Source organism: Macrobrachium nipponense, chromosome 29 (genome assembly GCF_015104395.2).
Source record: "Macrobrachium nipponense isolate FS-2020 chromosome 29, ASM1510439v2, whole genome shotgun sequence".
NCBI classification, from domain to species: domain Eukaryota; kingdom Metazoa; phylum Arthropoda; class Malacostraca; order Decapoda; family Palaemonidae; genus Macrobrachium; species Macrobrachium nipponense.
In genome coordinates, this window is record NC_061092.1 from 17,521,218 (window position 1) to 17,539,567 (window position 18,350).

General features: G+C 36.8%; 1 protein-coding gene across 1 annotated transcript in view; it reads left to right on the plus strand.

The window, feature by feature from the left end:
* Nucleotides 1-1,015: 1,015 nt before the first annotated feature.
* Nucleotides 1,016-18,350, plus strand: part of LOC135206164 (Kruppel-like factor 2) — a 392,389-nt gene continuing 375,054 nt past the window's right edge. The window contains exon 1 of the mRNA XM_064237449.1: nt 1,016-1,767. Within this exon, the coding sequence (XP_064093519.1) occupies nt 1,741-1,767 (27 nt within the window). The 5' untranslated portion in view covers nt 1,016-1,740. The remainder of the gene's footprint in view (nt 1,768-18,350) is intronic.

Sequence of the window (18,350 nt, forward strand, 5' to 3'; positions counted from 1 at the left end):
AGTCACTTCGCCCCCGCGCCACACTGCCCCAGATCCGGTGGGCGTGGCAGGATCTTTTGACTCACCCTCGACGGTGCGTGGGCGGTACTGTCTCTCCCCCCCCCCTCTGAAACCACGCCTGCACCTAACTCCAGACCACGCCCAGAGGAAGGGCTTTCGACCAGCTCTTTCGGGGATTGGAAGTCTGGCACTGAAAGAAAGGCCGAAAAACAATAGGTGTTGGAGGAGGGGGAATATTCCTGGCCTCGTCAGAGCAATAAGACACGTGAAAGTGATGATATAATGACGCCTGGAGGCGCATATTAAACTGACGATCTTTGCAAGCGAGATCGGGTTCGTAAAGCAGATATTTTTACGACATCAAAATGATAGTAGGAGGACTCATGAAATGACCATTAAAGTAATTAGTAAATGCTATGAAAAAAAAGGATTTCTATGAGAATTTTCTTCTATAACCTAAATGAAAGAATAGGTCATTAGATTAGAGCCGTTTGACTTTCGTTTCATGCTTTTAAGAAGTTCATAAAATCCCCATTTATAATGAAGGAAAGTAAGGAAAGATTTTTGTATCTTATCAAAGCAAAAGAACACATTTATATGAAACAATTGAAATCAGACCTCATAGGAATAACTGCCAATTATTGAGAGGTATTTAAATCTACAAAAACACTATGAACTAAATTAGCCCCCCTAGATGGTCAATGGAGAAAGGACGACAGAAAAAAACCGTCCTTAAAACCGTATTCAAATGCTAAGAGTGAAGACGAGATGTTGACTGTGGGTACGGGAGTTGGGTAGTGGGGCGCGTGTCAGGAACTCAGGTGCTCCAGTTCTCGTTAGCTCAAGCGCTCACCTGGACTGGGCGGGGCCGCTGGGAGGGGGCTGGACCAACAGGCGCGGTTGACGACGTTTCCATTGCTGGACCGTCATTTTTCTCCTTTTATTTCACGTTCCTTTTCGTTGTTATTGATGTCCGCTGACGCATCGAAGGAGGTTCTTAAATCTGTCCGAACTGAGGCAGGAGAACGAGAGATCTGGAGACACAGAACAAAAGGTTTGTGATCACTAGGCGGTGACTTCGACAACCGTGCTGGAACACAGGGCCACATGAGAGCGAGGGTCTTCACTCTCGTCCTCCCGCCACTGCGCAAAGTCACGGCACTGCGACACCACCGCCCACATCCCGTCTCACCTGGACATCTCACCTGAGCACCCGCATAACGGTGCCCCGCTTCGAGAGTGCCACCAGAGGAAGTTAAATGCCTTCGTCTCTCATGGATCTTGGGTGTACTTGAGTGTGATGTGATCTTCAAACCCTCGTGGTGTTTTTTGGATGTAATTACGTTACTGTATGAAATCAGTGCAATTCCTGGAGATTATCAAACAGTGCCAATAACCAACAGCAGTGCCTAAATAGTGCCAGCCCCGTGCAACTTCAGTGCCGTGACATAATGCAAACGGTGCCATTGCAAGGATCGTAACCAGTGGAAGCATTTGAAAGTGGTGCCGCAGATAATGTGCTTGAAGGCCCTAATTCCCTTTGCCAAGCTTCCTTACGAGTGTAACCAATAGCAAACGTAATGGGTACCGCAGTTACCAACTTGTGTCCTCTTAGGTCGCCGTCGTGGATTTAAGCGCGACTGAGAGTGTGATTTTAACACAGTGTGTGTTTGTGTGTGTCCCTAACGTTGTCCTTTATTGGAGTTACTTCACGGCGTCTTCCACACAACAACGTTCACCATGAGTACGATCTCAGACTTCCAAGATGTAAGTACAAACCCCGTAGGTTTTCTCTAGCGCTCCACCTATCTCGTACTAGTCAGCCGAGTCACTGCAGTCAAATGTGTTGTGCGCGCAATATAATCAAGCGGGATTTTTCTAATAACAAGAGGGATTTAACACTAAAAAATAATATGTCCATTGCAATTTGACGTTCCCGGATTCGATAATAAGTGAACGAATATCAAACATTCATTACTAGTTGTCGTCAGCTTACGTCTCGGTACATTCAAGGATGCAGAAGTACGCGAGGTGATGAAACTTTCTGCGTCTCTTACGTGGTTTCATCGCTGAACCTTTGGGATTTTTAAACAACAAATCTGGATTTACATTGCCCTTGCGATCTCTACTACCATACGAATTAATTCTCGCTTGGTGAGGATAAAACCAAAATTTATTATTTTTTTTTAAACTTCAGTTTTCCAAAGAGAAGTGATCTACTTTTGTAAATTATCTCAATACCTCCATACACACTTGACACTAATTTAGCGAAGAACAAATCAGAAATGATTTCATTGAAAAAAGTAACCTAGCTTCCCAAAAAATAATCGTTAATTTTCATAGATTCTGGAAACTTCCGCAAAAAACATGCTTAAAGGAAATATAACAACAGCGATCAAGCATCAATACTTTTGTCGCTCTGTTCTGAGATACAAAGCAAAATGGAGCACTAGCAAGTTTCCTGTAATTCACTAAATTCATTATTACTACACAGGTATTTTCAGTCTTTCTTTTATACAATACCTAAGAAAATTAAACAATACGGCCAGGATCGCTTAGGCGCCTGCTTAAAATATGTAACCTAAAATCTCTATAGTATCAGTAGTTTAGTAGGATTCCCGGTAATTCGGATATGACGAGTAATTTTGCCGAAACGCGCACGAGTATTTCATCTTGAAATTCTATGGAGAAAGTATGAGAAAACAATTTTCCCAGTTTACAAGACATACGAGGTTGATCCAAACTAATAAAAAAACGGGGAGGACTAAAAAAAAAAACACCAAACATAATATCAAGGACGTAATCTTCCTCAGTTGAGAGATGAGAGATTCTTCAGATAAAAAGAGTAATTTAATTAAAATGTGGATAATTAATAAAACTATCCATTCCCCCCTTTTCATTTATAAAAATGTTTCAATAAAAAAGACTTCTTGATGTAATTTCCTTTTTTTTTATAAAAAGGAGTAGCAAAATAATCTTTTTATAATATTTTCGATAGGATGTAATTTTCAATGATCCGGAGTAATATATATATATATATATATATATATATATATATATATATATATATATATATATATATATATATATATATATATATATCATATATATTCATTAACATTTCTACCATAATTGTAGCTCTAATTCTGAATAACTGTTAGTTTGCACCAAAAGTATTTAATTAAAAGACAATAAAGAGAACCGCACATATCTTCTAACAATGCAGGCTCAAAAACGCCACAGGAAATATCGAGCCATAACTTGAACAAATCCCCAGTGAAAAAAAAAAAAGTCACCGAATGTTTATGCACTAGAAGTTTATGATCTCTTGCCAGAAGATTGATATGCGATTACTTCTGGTAATGACTGACGTCAAGTGCTGATTACCCGAACGGGGAAATTGAGTTCCATGTTGACATGTTGCAAACAAATGACCAGAATGAATGAGCATCAACATTCCTTGAGACTTTTGCCCTCTGGAAGTGGTACGTGCAGTCTGAGAATTTTTTAGCGAACCTGTAAGATCTGGGAAGGAGATGAAGTGAAGCTGTCGTATAAAAAGAATATTCTCTTGATTTCTGTTCCTTATCAGAGCGATTATTTCTCCTATGCTCTGACTGATTATAGATGAAGAGAAAGGTCCTGCCATTTTTCCCACAAGCATTCTCACCCAAAGGGACTCCGTCGTCGAATTTCTGTTTCTGTACGGTAATTGATCTTTTGACGTCTTTTCCATGTCCATATGAATCCCTTTGTTTCAACTGAAATAGACAGATTCTTTGAGTCCACCCTTTTCATTGTACCTTCTCTTCGTATGCGAGTAATTCTCTTTTAAAATGAGTTAAAAAGCGTTTCCCACCACTTTATAGCGTAGTCTGCACAGATTCTTGGCTTTTACTTATTTTCCATAAACATTTCTCTTTTCGCGATGAATTACCTTCCAAATGAGCTTCTTAGCAGTTTTCCCTTCTTCCTTTCTTGCGTGATTAATTTCCGCCGTTAGGCTGTGATTCTACGCATTGTTAGCCTCAGTGATGCTAGACTGTCGAGTCCACACTCCGTCCGCTTAGCATTCCAGAATCTTTCTTTCTAGAATAACGGAAACGCTTAAAAGTCATAAGGCTTTGGTCGTTCACTTTCTGTGCTTTGTTCTTTCTATGTGTTACCTGTCGACATTTTCATTTAGAAGAAAAAGTAATGGGTATTTATAGTTTTGAAAGAAGAATAAAAGCTATTTACTTTGTAACCTTGAATAATGAATAGATGTTAATGTTAACTACATTGGCCTGAAGTACAGAGCATTTGATAATATATATATATATATATATAAAGAAGGAAAATCATCACCTGGGCTGCACTGATGAGGGGAAAGTCGGAGAGGCGATGGGCTATGCAACGGATTAATGGACGGCCGAAGTCTCGAATCCCCAAACTTTCCAGCGTTTACGCCGCCAAATAATGGGTATTTTGCCAACTTTCTAGGTTTCCAGCTCTTTCGTCGTCGTCAGATTCCTCGGAATCTGTCATCCAAGGGACCGTCTGAGCAACTTTTCTTTAACCCATATAAATACTCTCGGCGCTGGAGAATTTGCTATTTTCTTTCAAAGGTTCTCGATGTTACACTTTCACCCTTGCTACAGAAAAACGGAGAGGATAGAATCTGAATCACTTACACTATTACGTTCAATATAATTATCTAATGAAAGGTTTTATCTATTTTTCAGTCTCAGAGTAAATAGAAACTTTTACTCCATTCTTTTGGAAACTTGAAAGTACTGCATTTGGTCATCTGCTGCGTATAAGTAGGAAGAACACCTGTGATATAAGCAGTTATTAAACTATTTGTAGTTTCGCTAGTTGCTGATATATATATATATATATATAATATATATATATATATATATATATATATATGATAGATAGATAGATAGATAGATAGATAGATATAAAAATATATAGTTAGGCAGACAGAGAGAGATATGTAAAATCATGACCATGCTTTCATTTCTTTATCTGGTAGGTTGTGAAGGAAAAGGATAGGTTGCCTCCATCAGCTAATTCCCTGCATGAATCATTTCCCGATCTATCACATCGAATTGTCTGCTTCCATACTTACCAATCTATAGAAAAAAAGTAATTTAAGACCTAAATTAGATTTTGTTTTCGCGGTTTATAAACGGCGCCATAAAAACAAGAAAAAAAAAATGTACGACATCGGAGACGGAAATTATGCTTCTCGTAGTACAAATGCTTAAGTCAAGACTATAAAATGTATTCATACCAAAAGCATGATGCTCATTATGGTTGTAATCAGCACACGGCCAGTTCAAGGATATTTTGGTTACTTTCACTCCGAAAGAGTTCGAACTAACTGGTACGTTCACTTTTAGATACTGGACACAGTTTTCTCAATTGTCCTTAAGCATACGAAATGCATCACATTGATAGAAATATATTTGATAGTTAAGAAATATGGAGAGATATAAACTTATACAGCTTCTGGTATTGATCTCTATGGAAGCAGAATCATTTTAATTCATTATTTAATTACTTTTTTCTTATACTGAACCCAGCCCCAGCCCCCAGCCCCCACCCCCAAAAAAAAAAGAGAAAGAAAAAAAAAACTTGAAAAGGTTAGAAACAAAAGAACTAATCTCCAAGCCGGAATGCACTGAGCAAAAACAGAAAAAATAAAGTGGCCAGAATCAAAAATTCCGAAATCAAGTGTTCAAAATCAAAACGCAGAAATTCTAGACAATTCGCGGTTAGTGAAGCAAGGAAAGGAGGATCATTGGTTTGATGTTAATCCTCTCTTGTTATCGGTGTGCCCTTGAGTCAAAATGAAGTTCTCTCACTGACAACCCTAACGAATTTTCTTCTTGGAGGTGGATATTATTATTTCTACGTCCAAAAGACGATGAAGAAAATAGGTTACCGTAAAAAAAAAAAATGCATTTATCTGGTTACATAGACACATTTTCATTATAATGGAGATTTATATAATGCATTAAAAAAAAAGATAGCAAACACATCACAAGCCATCATAAAAGTGCATTATCTTCCTTCACTAATGAATAGCCTTATAAGAAACTAATATTAAATAAAATATTAAATAGTGATAAAAAATGGTATTCAAAGCAGTCCTTAAAAAACTCTGCAAGAAGCGCCCAATTCCCGAAGTCGGCACACCGAGGAAGATGGAGCGGGGAAGATAAAAAGAAAACAAAGAAATCAAAGGAATGTATGAACTGCCCTAAGGATACGAAAGGTACACACAACCCACTCTCATGCTCCTTGTCCTGAGGGGACTAAAGGATCCACCCCCTCTCCCAGGCCCCACTAGGATCCCCACCCTAGTCTCCCATCCTAGAACATCCCACACCCTTTATTCATACCCCTGGACCTTCTCTCTCTCTCTCTCTCTCTCTCTCTCTACCGGTCTTTTATCCTAAGGGCCCCTCTCTCTCTCTCTCCCTCCCTCTCCTCCCTAGGATCTCGGCCAGTATCCTGACTCGACACACTGCCGTCTGGCGCACCGCATAGGACGCCCAGCCCCGTTACTTCGGGGATTTTACCCTCTCTCCTCGTCTTGTCCTTTCGGAGGTGGTGGAGGAGGAGGAGGACTTCGGGAGCACTTACCTTCCGGAAGGAATCATTCCGTGTCTGCAGGACTCTCTCAACCGGTTGGGCGTGAGGATTTCCGTCCGGATACGCGCTTATCCTGAATCAACTGCTGCAGGATCTCGGCGGGGGAATGACAACTGGGTAAATGGGGGACTTCATCCTTCCGGTTGCGACGGGGATTTTTTTTTTTTTAAACATTACCAGTTGCTTAAAAAAGGATAATTTTTTCCTTTTATTAGCGCATTACGCAGAGGCACGCGATTTACTGAATGAGCGCTCCCTAACGGGAAGCGATCAGAAATAAAATTTTCGAGACAAAATTCGACTTTTAATTGAAAGAGGAAGTTGAATGGGAGGGAGGGTTATATATATATATATATATATATATATATATATATATATATATATATTATATATATATATATATATATATTATATATCATTCTTACACGTGATTTTATATATCTAACACCGGGAAGAAAGAAAATATAGAAATAATAAAAGCACTTAAAAGAAAATTATCTCATTCAAGCAGAATGAACCCGAAGACATTTAAGACGCAAGCAAACACGCTTTCGATTCACTACAATATCGCTTCACAATAGGATTTTAGAAACAGCATCTAAAATGGAATCTTTTTAACTTTAATAAATCTCGTTTGGATTCTTCGTATGAAAGAGTATGATAATCGAATTATTCTAATTTTTTCCCCAGCCTTCTAGTTCATTAGCATTCACTGCAAATAATTCGCAATAACTCGCGCAGTGAACTCCCTGGACCATAAAAGTTTCGAATTCCGGCGATGAATTTTCTCCCATTCAAAATGCGCACCATTTATTAATACTAATGGAGCGCTGATCACAGGTAGCGCAAAAACATCAAGGAAAGTCACCGAATAATATTTTGCACTCATCGTTTCTACTGTCAGCATTATTACAATGGTACATTAAAGTAATTCTGAAGTATACTATTTTGCACTCGTCGACACTATTATCAACATTATTACAATGGTGTATTAAGTTTCCATTTTGAGGTATACATGCTTCCACAGTCATTTTCAAATTCCCAATGTCATATATAATATTAAATTAAAACCTATTTTCGAATGAAACATATTTGTATGAGTATCATTTTTAATGTTGACGTTATTAAAAATTATTTTTCAAATATATTCAATTTTCAAATATATTCAAACATATTCTAGCCTTGTAAAAAAATAGTTTTTCGCTTCTCTGTTTCTGCGATTTTTTTTAAATTGTATAGATATACTAATTAAATAAGTGAAAAAAATGAAATAGATTATAGAAAAATACTATATACCCAAGCGGAAAAAATATAGAATAAGCTTGCCTACAACCTTAATAAGAAATGGCAGATAGAAAAAAAAAAACACTAATAATAAAACTAATACCTTAAAAAGTCTTAATAGGGTAATTCAGACTTGCACCTCTTCAGATCCTACCTACCTCTATTCTCGTTAATATTCTCGGAAGATGAGTTACACTCCATGATTCAGGAAGATTTAAAATCCCGATTTCTAAACCTACAAAACAGCACCTTCGTCGCCACTGAAGCGTTGCAGGACAATGCAGTGAAGTAGCTGCTGGCTAAATAAGGATGTACTCTGACCACATTCTCTCTCTCTCTCTCTCTCTCTCTCTCGCTCTCTCTCTCTCTCTCTCTCTCTCTCTCTCTCTCTCTCTCTCACACACACACAAATTAAGTATCTACCCGCCTCTTTCTCTGGAGCTCATAGAAGCGCACTTCAGAAGATAAAAAAAAAATATCAGCTAAATACTGCTATCACTCTCTCTCTCTCTCTATTTCAACACAAACACACTCACACATACACAAACATACACACGCACACCTACACCCACACAACAAGCTTGAATGGATCTCTAATTTAAGAATTAAAGTAAATTTTCTATTTAATGAAAATAGAAAAAAAAAAAGTGAACTTACGTTAAACAGGTTCACACGTTCAATTAACTCGTGATATTAGCTGACCTTGCAATTTAAGACTATTTATATTGTGGAAAAATTTCAATTCTGTTGTGAATAGGCTGGCAATGCAGGAACATCATTTTAAAGTTCTTCCTAGATCTAAAAAATATTAAATAAAATTGTATTAATACTTAACCATTTAGATTTTTTATTTTCCGTTTTAATATCTTTCATCAAAAGCCAAGTTAAAATCGGCACTGACTCACTAAAAGTCTATTTTATCTTTGCGTGAAAATAGAATGGTTCTTCTTTTTGTGCTGTACAATAACCTCAATGATAAAGAATTACGAGATAAAAAAGAAAATAGAAATAGGATAAAGGAATATTAATTAACAAAGGATGAGTGAACGTACGCGCGCACACACACACAAACATATATATATAAACATATATATATAATATATATATATATATATATATATATATATATCACATATGCATATATATACATATACATATATATATACACATATACTATATATATATATATATATATAACAAGGGGTGTCTACACAGCAACCAATGGTCTCTGTCAAACTTTAACTAACGAACAATATCGGATGAAACCCCTGTGCACAAACTTACACAACATAAGGAATTTCATACACATACGAGGAGAGCTTATCAGTATGAAAAGAGGCGACATCCCTTTCCTAAAAATTAATACTTTGGTGAATTTTAAGATAGCTCCCCAGATTTACAACAAAATTTGGTGTAAGCAAAAACCTTTGTCAGCGCGCGCTCCAAACTCTACGGGAATGGCTCAACTATTCCTAGCAAATTAACCAACAAGAAAAAATAATTAGAAAATATATTTATTCTTCTATACACGCAGTACGATAAACTTTCTCTTAATGGTCCCGACACTCTCTCTTTGTTTTTGGGAAACAGGGGTCATCCCTCATCACAGGAAATTTATACGTATATATATATATATATATATATAAATATATTATATATATATATATATATATATATATATATGATATATATATATATATATAGATATATATATATATATTATATATATATATATATATATATATATATATATATATATTGTATATGTATGTGTATATATATATATGTATATATGTATATATAGTATATATATATATTATGATATATATATAGATATATATATATATATATATATACATACATATATATATATATATATATATATATATATATATATATATATATATATATATGTGTGTATATATATATATATATATATATATATATATATATATATATATTATATATATATATATATATATATATATATATATGCCTATATATATACGTAGTACACTCATACGCACACATACGCAGTAAGGAAGATTATATCCAAACGGAATGGACACGGTTATTATTGATACAGTAAGTTTCGAATCATCTTACTGTTTCATGACGCTGTAAAAAGTATCTGGGTATGTAAATAAATGACTCACACGTTTGAAGCCGCTAATACACCCATACTTTTGAAGATGATAATGCACGATCATCTAGACAGCCAGAATTACAGCCATTTATGACTCTCTTCTTATTTCCAATTGTAACAATGTTTCAGAATACGAAACGGAGTTACCGACTTGAATAAAATCACGAAATTCGCAAAGACTGTATTTTATGCGACGAAATTCGCGGTCGACAATGAATCTGCTCAAGATGGGCTTGGCGGGGGACCTGAGTAAATTTGTACGTGTCAGACATTCCATTTCAGGAAATTCTGTTCATTTCCAGAGCAGAATTTGGTTTCTCTGCATTTGAAGATATTACGAACCAGCAAGGATGACATCCTTGCTGGTCGACAGAAAGTAACAAAAATGACGTCACTCCTGTTTCCCGTTCCCCAGTGAAAACGGAAAGTGGGCACCGCCATTTCGGCTAAGAATATTATTGAGATGTCATGCCCGTACCTCCACCGTTTAAGCTCAGAAACCCATAGAATTACCCCTTACCAGCAAAACCTAAATAACCCACCACCTTTCTCACCCCTCCCTCCCCTTCTTCCATGACATCCTCTTCTCCTACCCCCTTACCTCCATCCCACTCACCTTTCTTTGGTTCTGTATTCAAAGAAGTCAAGATAATAACAACCATCACCAGGCCTTCGGAAGCCGCAAGAACCAAGACATCTGTATTTCATTATGCAAATAGAGGGATTGTTCCCAGAGAAAGTATCGCTATTAGTCACCCACCCCCCCACCCCGCGTAACTTCGTTCCTCCTGAGTGAAATACCCGGAGCCCAATTAATTTCAGCCCATTTCATAGCAAGGGAAACAATTTTTTTTAGCCCGTTCCGTAGGAAAAGTATTTCGGCCCATTTCATACATCCAAATTTGAAGGCCATTTGATAAGAAAATCAATTTCAGCCTATCTCGTTAAAATATAAACAATTTCTTTGAATAATTATGTTAACTAGTTTTTAAAATAAAATAGTGTTTACTTATTTCGGAGGGGGCGCATGCACGCAAAATCTTTTAAAACCATTTTATATGAAAACAAATTTTCATTTCTGCCATAGGCATATGGTCAAACGCTTTTTTGTACTCCCTGTCATACTGGTTTAAACAAAAAATTCAGTTCCTTTGATATCGTCTTATAAATGCGTTTTCTCAGTGTGAACCCTACGACACAGAAACTGACCATATGATAAAAAATAATATATAGCCATCAAAGTGGTTTTTCTTTGTTATTGCAATGAAAGTGACACCTTGATAATAAATTGGAAATATTTCGTATTCTTCCTATAATTTAACCGACCTTTCACGGTTTAATTTCAACTCTGGCATCCCGAAAAGAACTCATTTTGTACGGAGATGATATAATCTGACGGTCTTAAAAAACGAGGTCCAAGAAAAAAACTATTTGGGTTACAAACTCAGTGGTCTAGTTTGGGTCAGCGTTTCACTTTTACTTTCTGGGCTAGAATTATAAAAGGTTAAAAAAGGATGAATAAACAGAAAGATGTGTTACTTCAATAGCAACTTTAACACCCTCTTGAAATACCAGAACAGCGAGCAAATCCTCTTCGTTGGCTGAATCGCCAACAAATCTATGGCTTTGTGATTTCAGCTTTTGCTCTTAATTCAGAGCTTTCATATAAATGCCATGCACTATGACTACTTTGTTTCCAAGACTGAAAAAAAGTCCACTTCAAAAAGACTCTCGGGTTTCAAAGACTAAAAAGATCCCCATTCAGAATTACGGTGCAGCTAACCAACACTGAAAAATGTCCAAGCAAAATTACGCCATGGTTTCTAAGACTGAAAAAGTCCTCAAACCAGAATGACTCTATTTTCCAAGACTAAAATAAAGTCCCATGAAGATACTGGGTTCCAAAGAATAAATTACTCCGCAATTACAATTAGGCTGGTGTTCCAAAAGGCTTCAAAAGCTCCATTCAAATGAATGGATCACTTCAAAGAGAAATGGCAGTCTTGCTACGAGTTATTTTGCACTTTCAAATGACGAGAAAAGTTCTGTTCAGAATACTAAGACTTTTCAAAAGACCGAAGAAAGTCCAGTTCAAACATTACTCACAGTCTGAAAGACTGAAAAGGACACGACCGTGGCCATAGCTCGCATATTTCGGGGCGATGGTGAAAGTCTGCTCCAACTATGCGATGGTAATGATAGACGGGGAGCGGTGGGTGGGGGAGAGGAGTACTGTAGGAGGGAGGGGTACGCTTAGCTAAAACGCAGTGTAACGTTGGAGCTACACAAAGGATAGGGAATCATTTTGATCTTCTTTCTTGGTTAAGACGCATATATATGAGAATGAATATTACGAGTACCATCCCATGCACACGCATTTGCAAATATATATGGTACATATATCGCTTAGCGAGTGTACGTATGTTTTTTCTATTAACTCACAGACAGTCTTTTACTTGCATTTGTATATCGTTGAACACTATTATGACCCGTTTTAATGAAAGAAAACTAGAAGAAATCGAAAACGCCTCAGATGAGAATAATCCATCGTCTGCTGGGGACGTACATCAAAAAGGCAACCATTACAATCATTGCTTTCTGCAAGCACGCCTGGGTAGACGAGAGGGGTCTGGGGTTGGGGTGGCGGAGGAGGGACGCCAGAGGCTCTAGACTCGCACGTCTGGCGGGTCCAATTATCTTTGTGATTCCAATCGCCAGTAAAGTAGGTCAGCATCCCGGGCGGTGCTGTTCCCGTTTCATGAATTGAATTCACACTAGATGGCGTGCATGGTTTTGTTCTGTCCGTCCTGGGAGTTTGGTTGAATTCTTTGCCAACGGATTTTTTTGTTTCTGCCCATGCTCAACGTGAATGCTAATCAGCAAATCCTTTATTATTGTATTATTTATGCGAATGACCTTAATTAAAAATTAGGTATATGTATATGAGATTTCCTAGAATCATAAAGTCTATGCAAAGGTAACACGTTTGTTAAGTCACAGGTCTTCCCAACAACCGGGGTGTCGAAACCATGGGTCTGATCAACACTTGGATGGGTGATCACCACGAATCGCCAGAATCAGCAGCGTGTAAGTGGTTCAATATGTGTGTAGGGGGGTGTTTAGAGCGTGGAGCTTTGTGACATCCTCTGACATCAACCTCTGTCAATGGAAAAGAAACGAGGGCATATATATATATATATATATATATATATATATATATATATATATATATATACTCTTACACATATATATCTATATATGTTATAATATACCTATTATTATATATATAATCATATATTATATATATATTGGGTTAAATATATTATTCTATTACATATAATATATATATATATATATATATATATATATATAGTATTCTTTACTAATATATAATAACTTATATATACTGTAATGTTCATCTTATATATACTCTATAATATTATCTATATATAATATATCACTTGAAAACAATTACACTCGACCTACTGACACAACAAAGAAGGAATGACCTAATTCTTCGGATACGCTGCGTAAAATCGCTCGGTTGACCTCATGGCACGCCGGGGACATTTATGCAGCCTTACAATATATGGTCAATTATCCGAAGCGGGACCAATTAGAATTCAGTGTCGTTATAATTTTATAGAGGTGACCCGGATGCTTAATTACCAGGTACTTTCACTTTCAGCTGCCTGGGCTGATCCGAACAGGAGACCAAAGGAATCTTCATTCCGTTGTTAGTACTGCTCTAGGGCACTTTCTCACTCATGTTTTAGCTCATGAAAAGGCTGCACTATATTCTTCCAAACGAAACGTTGTATCTCAAAGGTCAGAACCTGAGAATGATAACCGCTTGTCCAAATTCCACTGACTCTCACTCAATGAAGAGCTCTGTGTCCGAACCATCTCAGATCACTATATTCCCTCTGTGATTATCATTTCTTAAATTTAAACCAGTCTCTGAATAATGCAGAACATGACGAAAAAAGTGTACTCAAATATAGGAGTACGAAGGTATCAAAATTCGCCAGGGTAAGTGGGAGACGATACAGATTGTACTTGCTGCGATCTACATTCCCATTTCGTTATTTTTGGAACAGCGCTTACGGCGGATGTGTGTGTCCGTGTGGTGTGTTGTGTTGTGTGTGTGTGTTGTGTGTGTATGGTGTGTGTGTGTGTTGTGTTGTGTGGTGTGGGTGGTGTGGTTGTGGTGGCATTTCTCTGTCAAGTGCCAGTTTGATGGATTGCCTAGAACGTCCGCCATCAGTCAAAAGGAACCCGAACATTATCGTCGGCATAACTTTCTTAATTTCTCTCTGAGAGAAGGGGCGACGATTTTAATGTATAAGTCGTAGCTGATCTGAAGATAGATTTATGCCGAGTAAGAGAATGGTCGAGGCCATCGTGGCTTTTGCGTCTCACTTTAAAGAATTTTCTCACATTTTAGGCTTGAACAATTTTTTTTTAATATTATTTTTATGAACAGTGGGAACATTGTAACGTGAAAAATCGAAATCCTGAAGTACCAATGCAAAAAGAAAATAAATACAAGCTTTTCAATTCGATAAATTTGGCTATAAAAACACATACAGCCTTCTGAAAGTCTGCATTACATTATACATTTCAATGAGTGAAGCACACCTTGATAAAACGAATTACCAGGCTTCGGCACTTGGAGGATACAGCTGTATCGCTCACTCTTTCTATCAATTTCTTGCACGTGCTACACAGATGAAGAGTCACCTTCCTTTAAATAATTACAATACCACCAAGCATGAGCCAGAATATATGCAGTTCAGTCCAACAGTGATAGCACCCCAAAGCAGATGGTAATATAAATAATGGAAGTGGGCTTAAAACGTGTTTATGTAAAGTCATCATCGCAGAAATTACCCATTTCAGTTTAAGGAGAAAAAAAAATAAATAAATAAAAAAAATCGCTAATCCACACTTGCTTTTCATCTACCATGAACATACAACTACCCGGGAGCTAATGGCCACCGTTGGAAGGGTATAATTAATATCTCCAATTAGCGGCTACGGATGGAAGTCGTGACAAAACTCCCTGAGAGAGAGAGAGAAGAGAGAGAGAGAGAGAGAGAGAGAGAGAGAGAGAGAGAGTGAGAGATTTACAATGTCACGTCTATAAAAGAGTAAGTAATTGTTGTACGTCTTGACCGACTTTAGGCAATTGCAATCTGCGTAAAAGTGAATGGCTTTCATACGATGAACAACTTCGGGCATAGAGCAATATAAAGGAGCAATACATTATAGCGGCTAAAGCATTTGAGATCTAGACCAATTTTTCAAATATCAGTGTTTACAATTAGGGCAGTATTGCCGCGAGAACGCTAAAATCCACCATCTTGGAATTTGTTCTTCAAAGATCAGAATTAAACATTCTCTACGTAAGCCCAGTCATGAAGTGATGAAAAGGCACTCTAATTCAATTACAGCTATTTTTTCAACAGAGCTGAATTTTCAAGAGAACCAGAAATTAAGTACAATTAGAGACTAAATTGCACCTGTCAAGAGGTACCGCGTGATGAATCATGCTCTTATGCGAAAAAAAAAAAAAAAACTTGAAATCATAAATGTCCAGGAAAAGCAGTATTTATGTTTGCTATGTATGGGGGTCAGGTCGTAAACAAACACCCTTACCCAACTCATGACACCAACGTATTTGCCTTGCAATTACGCTTATTTTATTTTCTTTTACACAACAACTACTTACGTTACGTATATCTATATATCTATATCTATGATGACATATCTTTATTTATTTCACTGTATATTATTATCTCTATATTGCTGTCCTTTTCTTTGCTGAAGGTTTCTCGTTTTTGTTTATGAATGCTCTATTCTTTTACGTCTTAATCTACATAAAAAAATTCTTCAAGTTCTCGCTTAACCATTTCACAGCCATTGTGTTTTGTTCTAAATCAGTGTGCGCTCTTGCTTAATAATAATAATAATAATAATAATAATAATAATAATAATAATAATAATAATAATAATAATAATAATAATAATAATAATAATAATCAGCACCATCGATGCAAACGCTTTTTATCATTCTCACAGCAGAGCTCCTTTTGGGACTGAAATTAACCCTGAGCTGTAATAAACATCCCGTCAACCTTCACGCTCAAAAGGAGCGCCACAGCTCCCTTTGTCACCGCTCTCGTTTCTTTTGTATTAGACTTTCTTATTAACAATTTTCCATGCTCGAGGTATTCCAGAGTGCTGAGCAAAGGATGAAGAGACTTCCTGGAGAGGGATCAGTGTTGTCATGAGAGAGAGAGAGAGAGAGAGAGAGAGAGAGAGAGAGAGAGAGAGAGAGAGAGAGATGAATCCAACGGAAGAAAAAGGCCTAAAGCACTTTAATTTATCGCATAAATCTCGTGGTCTTATATTAAGTTCGAGTTTCCTCATTATTTCACAGCTGAACGGATCTGAGCCTACGAGGCATTGAAATCTCCCAGTACTTTGAGGGCAACGTGGAGATCATAGGAGAAGCAGTTATCACAGTCTACGCTAAATCCTCCGATCAGAGAGAGAGAGGAGAGAGAGAGAGAGAGAGAGAGAGAGAGTCCAGTACAGTGATTACATGGTAATACCATCACAGGATATGTATTAGGTTGGATATTTTTTGCGATAAATTTAATCTAATCTCTGCGGTTATTCATACAAATGTCATCTTGAAGCGTAATCAAGAGCGTAAACGCACTTTATATATATATACGTATATATATATATATATATATATATATATATATATATATATATATATATATATATATATATATATGTGTGTGTGTGTGTGTGTGTGTGTGTGTGTGTGTATGTGTGTATCTAATATATATTATATTATGTCATATTATATTATATAAAATATAAAGGAAGAAACACAAAAAAGACTTACTATCAGAATACTCCTTTTCTAGAGGTCTTGCCTATTCTTTCATCACTTACTATTCTTTCATCACTTACATCTTCAATTAACGCTCTCTCTCTCTCTCTCTCTCTCCTTCCTTCTTCTCTCTCTCTCTCCTTGTGTGGCCACTTCCACCTGTCCTCCTCATAATTAAACTTCCTTCCTTGCATGGAGATGTCTTGTCATGGGAAATAATGTTGGAGAGATATTGCTCATTTGTAGATTGAGAGCATTGAATTTATGTTGTGTGTTTGTCCGCTTTTGATGTGTGTGTTTATTTGCTCGCTGATTTGCTTGTTTGTTAGTTTAAAAGTTAATTTAGAAAAAGAGAAAACGAATGTATGATTCTCTATCATCCGGATGAATACTTCAGTTTCTCTTTCCTCTATACGTCCCAGTAACGAAAATATATTTCATCCGAAATTGGAACATACAGATAAAAGTAGCAAAGCAAAACTAAAGATGCAACTCCGGAACACAATGCAAAAGCACGACCAAAAACATAATACAAAATGTGAAGCAACAAATGAACAGTAAACTACCGATAAAAAACCTATATACTCCTTTGGCCAAAAACAAACAAGCACACACACACGCGAATGCACATGCTACGAAAACATCATGGCACTTTTGAGGGCTCAGTTCATTGCAACGAAGAGAACGTCAACTAATCCAAACGTTACGAAAATGTTACAAAATAGTCAGTTAAGCCCGAGGAAAACAATAAATGACGAGATCTGCAAGACATAAAAAGAATGAGATGACCTACCAAAACTAAAAAGACGACGATTTGTGGGCAATGAAAAAAAAAGGGAACGAACGGAATAAAAAATAACTCCAAAGAACGATAATCGAAATGATAGGGCCCGGGGATTGAGTCACTCTCTTCCTTCGCTAAAGCGCGCTTGGGCTTCAAGCACTCGACCGCCTTCGTTCACTGAAGACTCCGCGAAGGCGCTTGCAGCAGATGAAAGCTTATTGACCGCAAGCATTTCTCATTCATTTCGATTTCAAACGGCCATTTCCTGGAGGGGATTTCAACTCTGATGTACTGGCTGAACAGGAACTTTTATTCACGGCATGAGTATGATGCGTTATGAAATTTAGAGAAAAATGATGACATAATTAACATGGAAATAAACAAACTATGAAATATTACAAATGTCAGAAAAACATCATACGAGCATACTACTTTAACTGCTTTTAATGAATAAATAAGTATACAAAATCCTGAAAGGAACGAAAAAATACGAACTGACGTAATTAATTTTACCGAAAAGAGGGATGACAAAAACATGACAAATTAACAAACAAAAAAATAACTATATTTTTTAA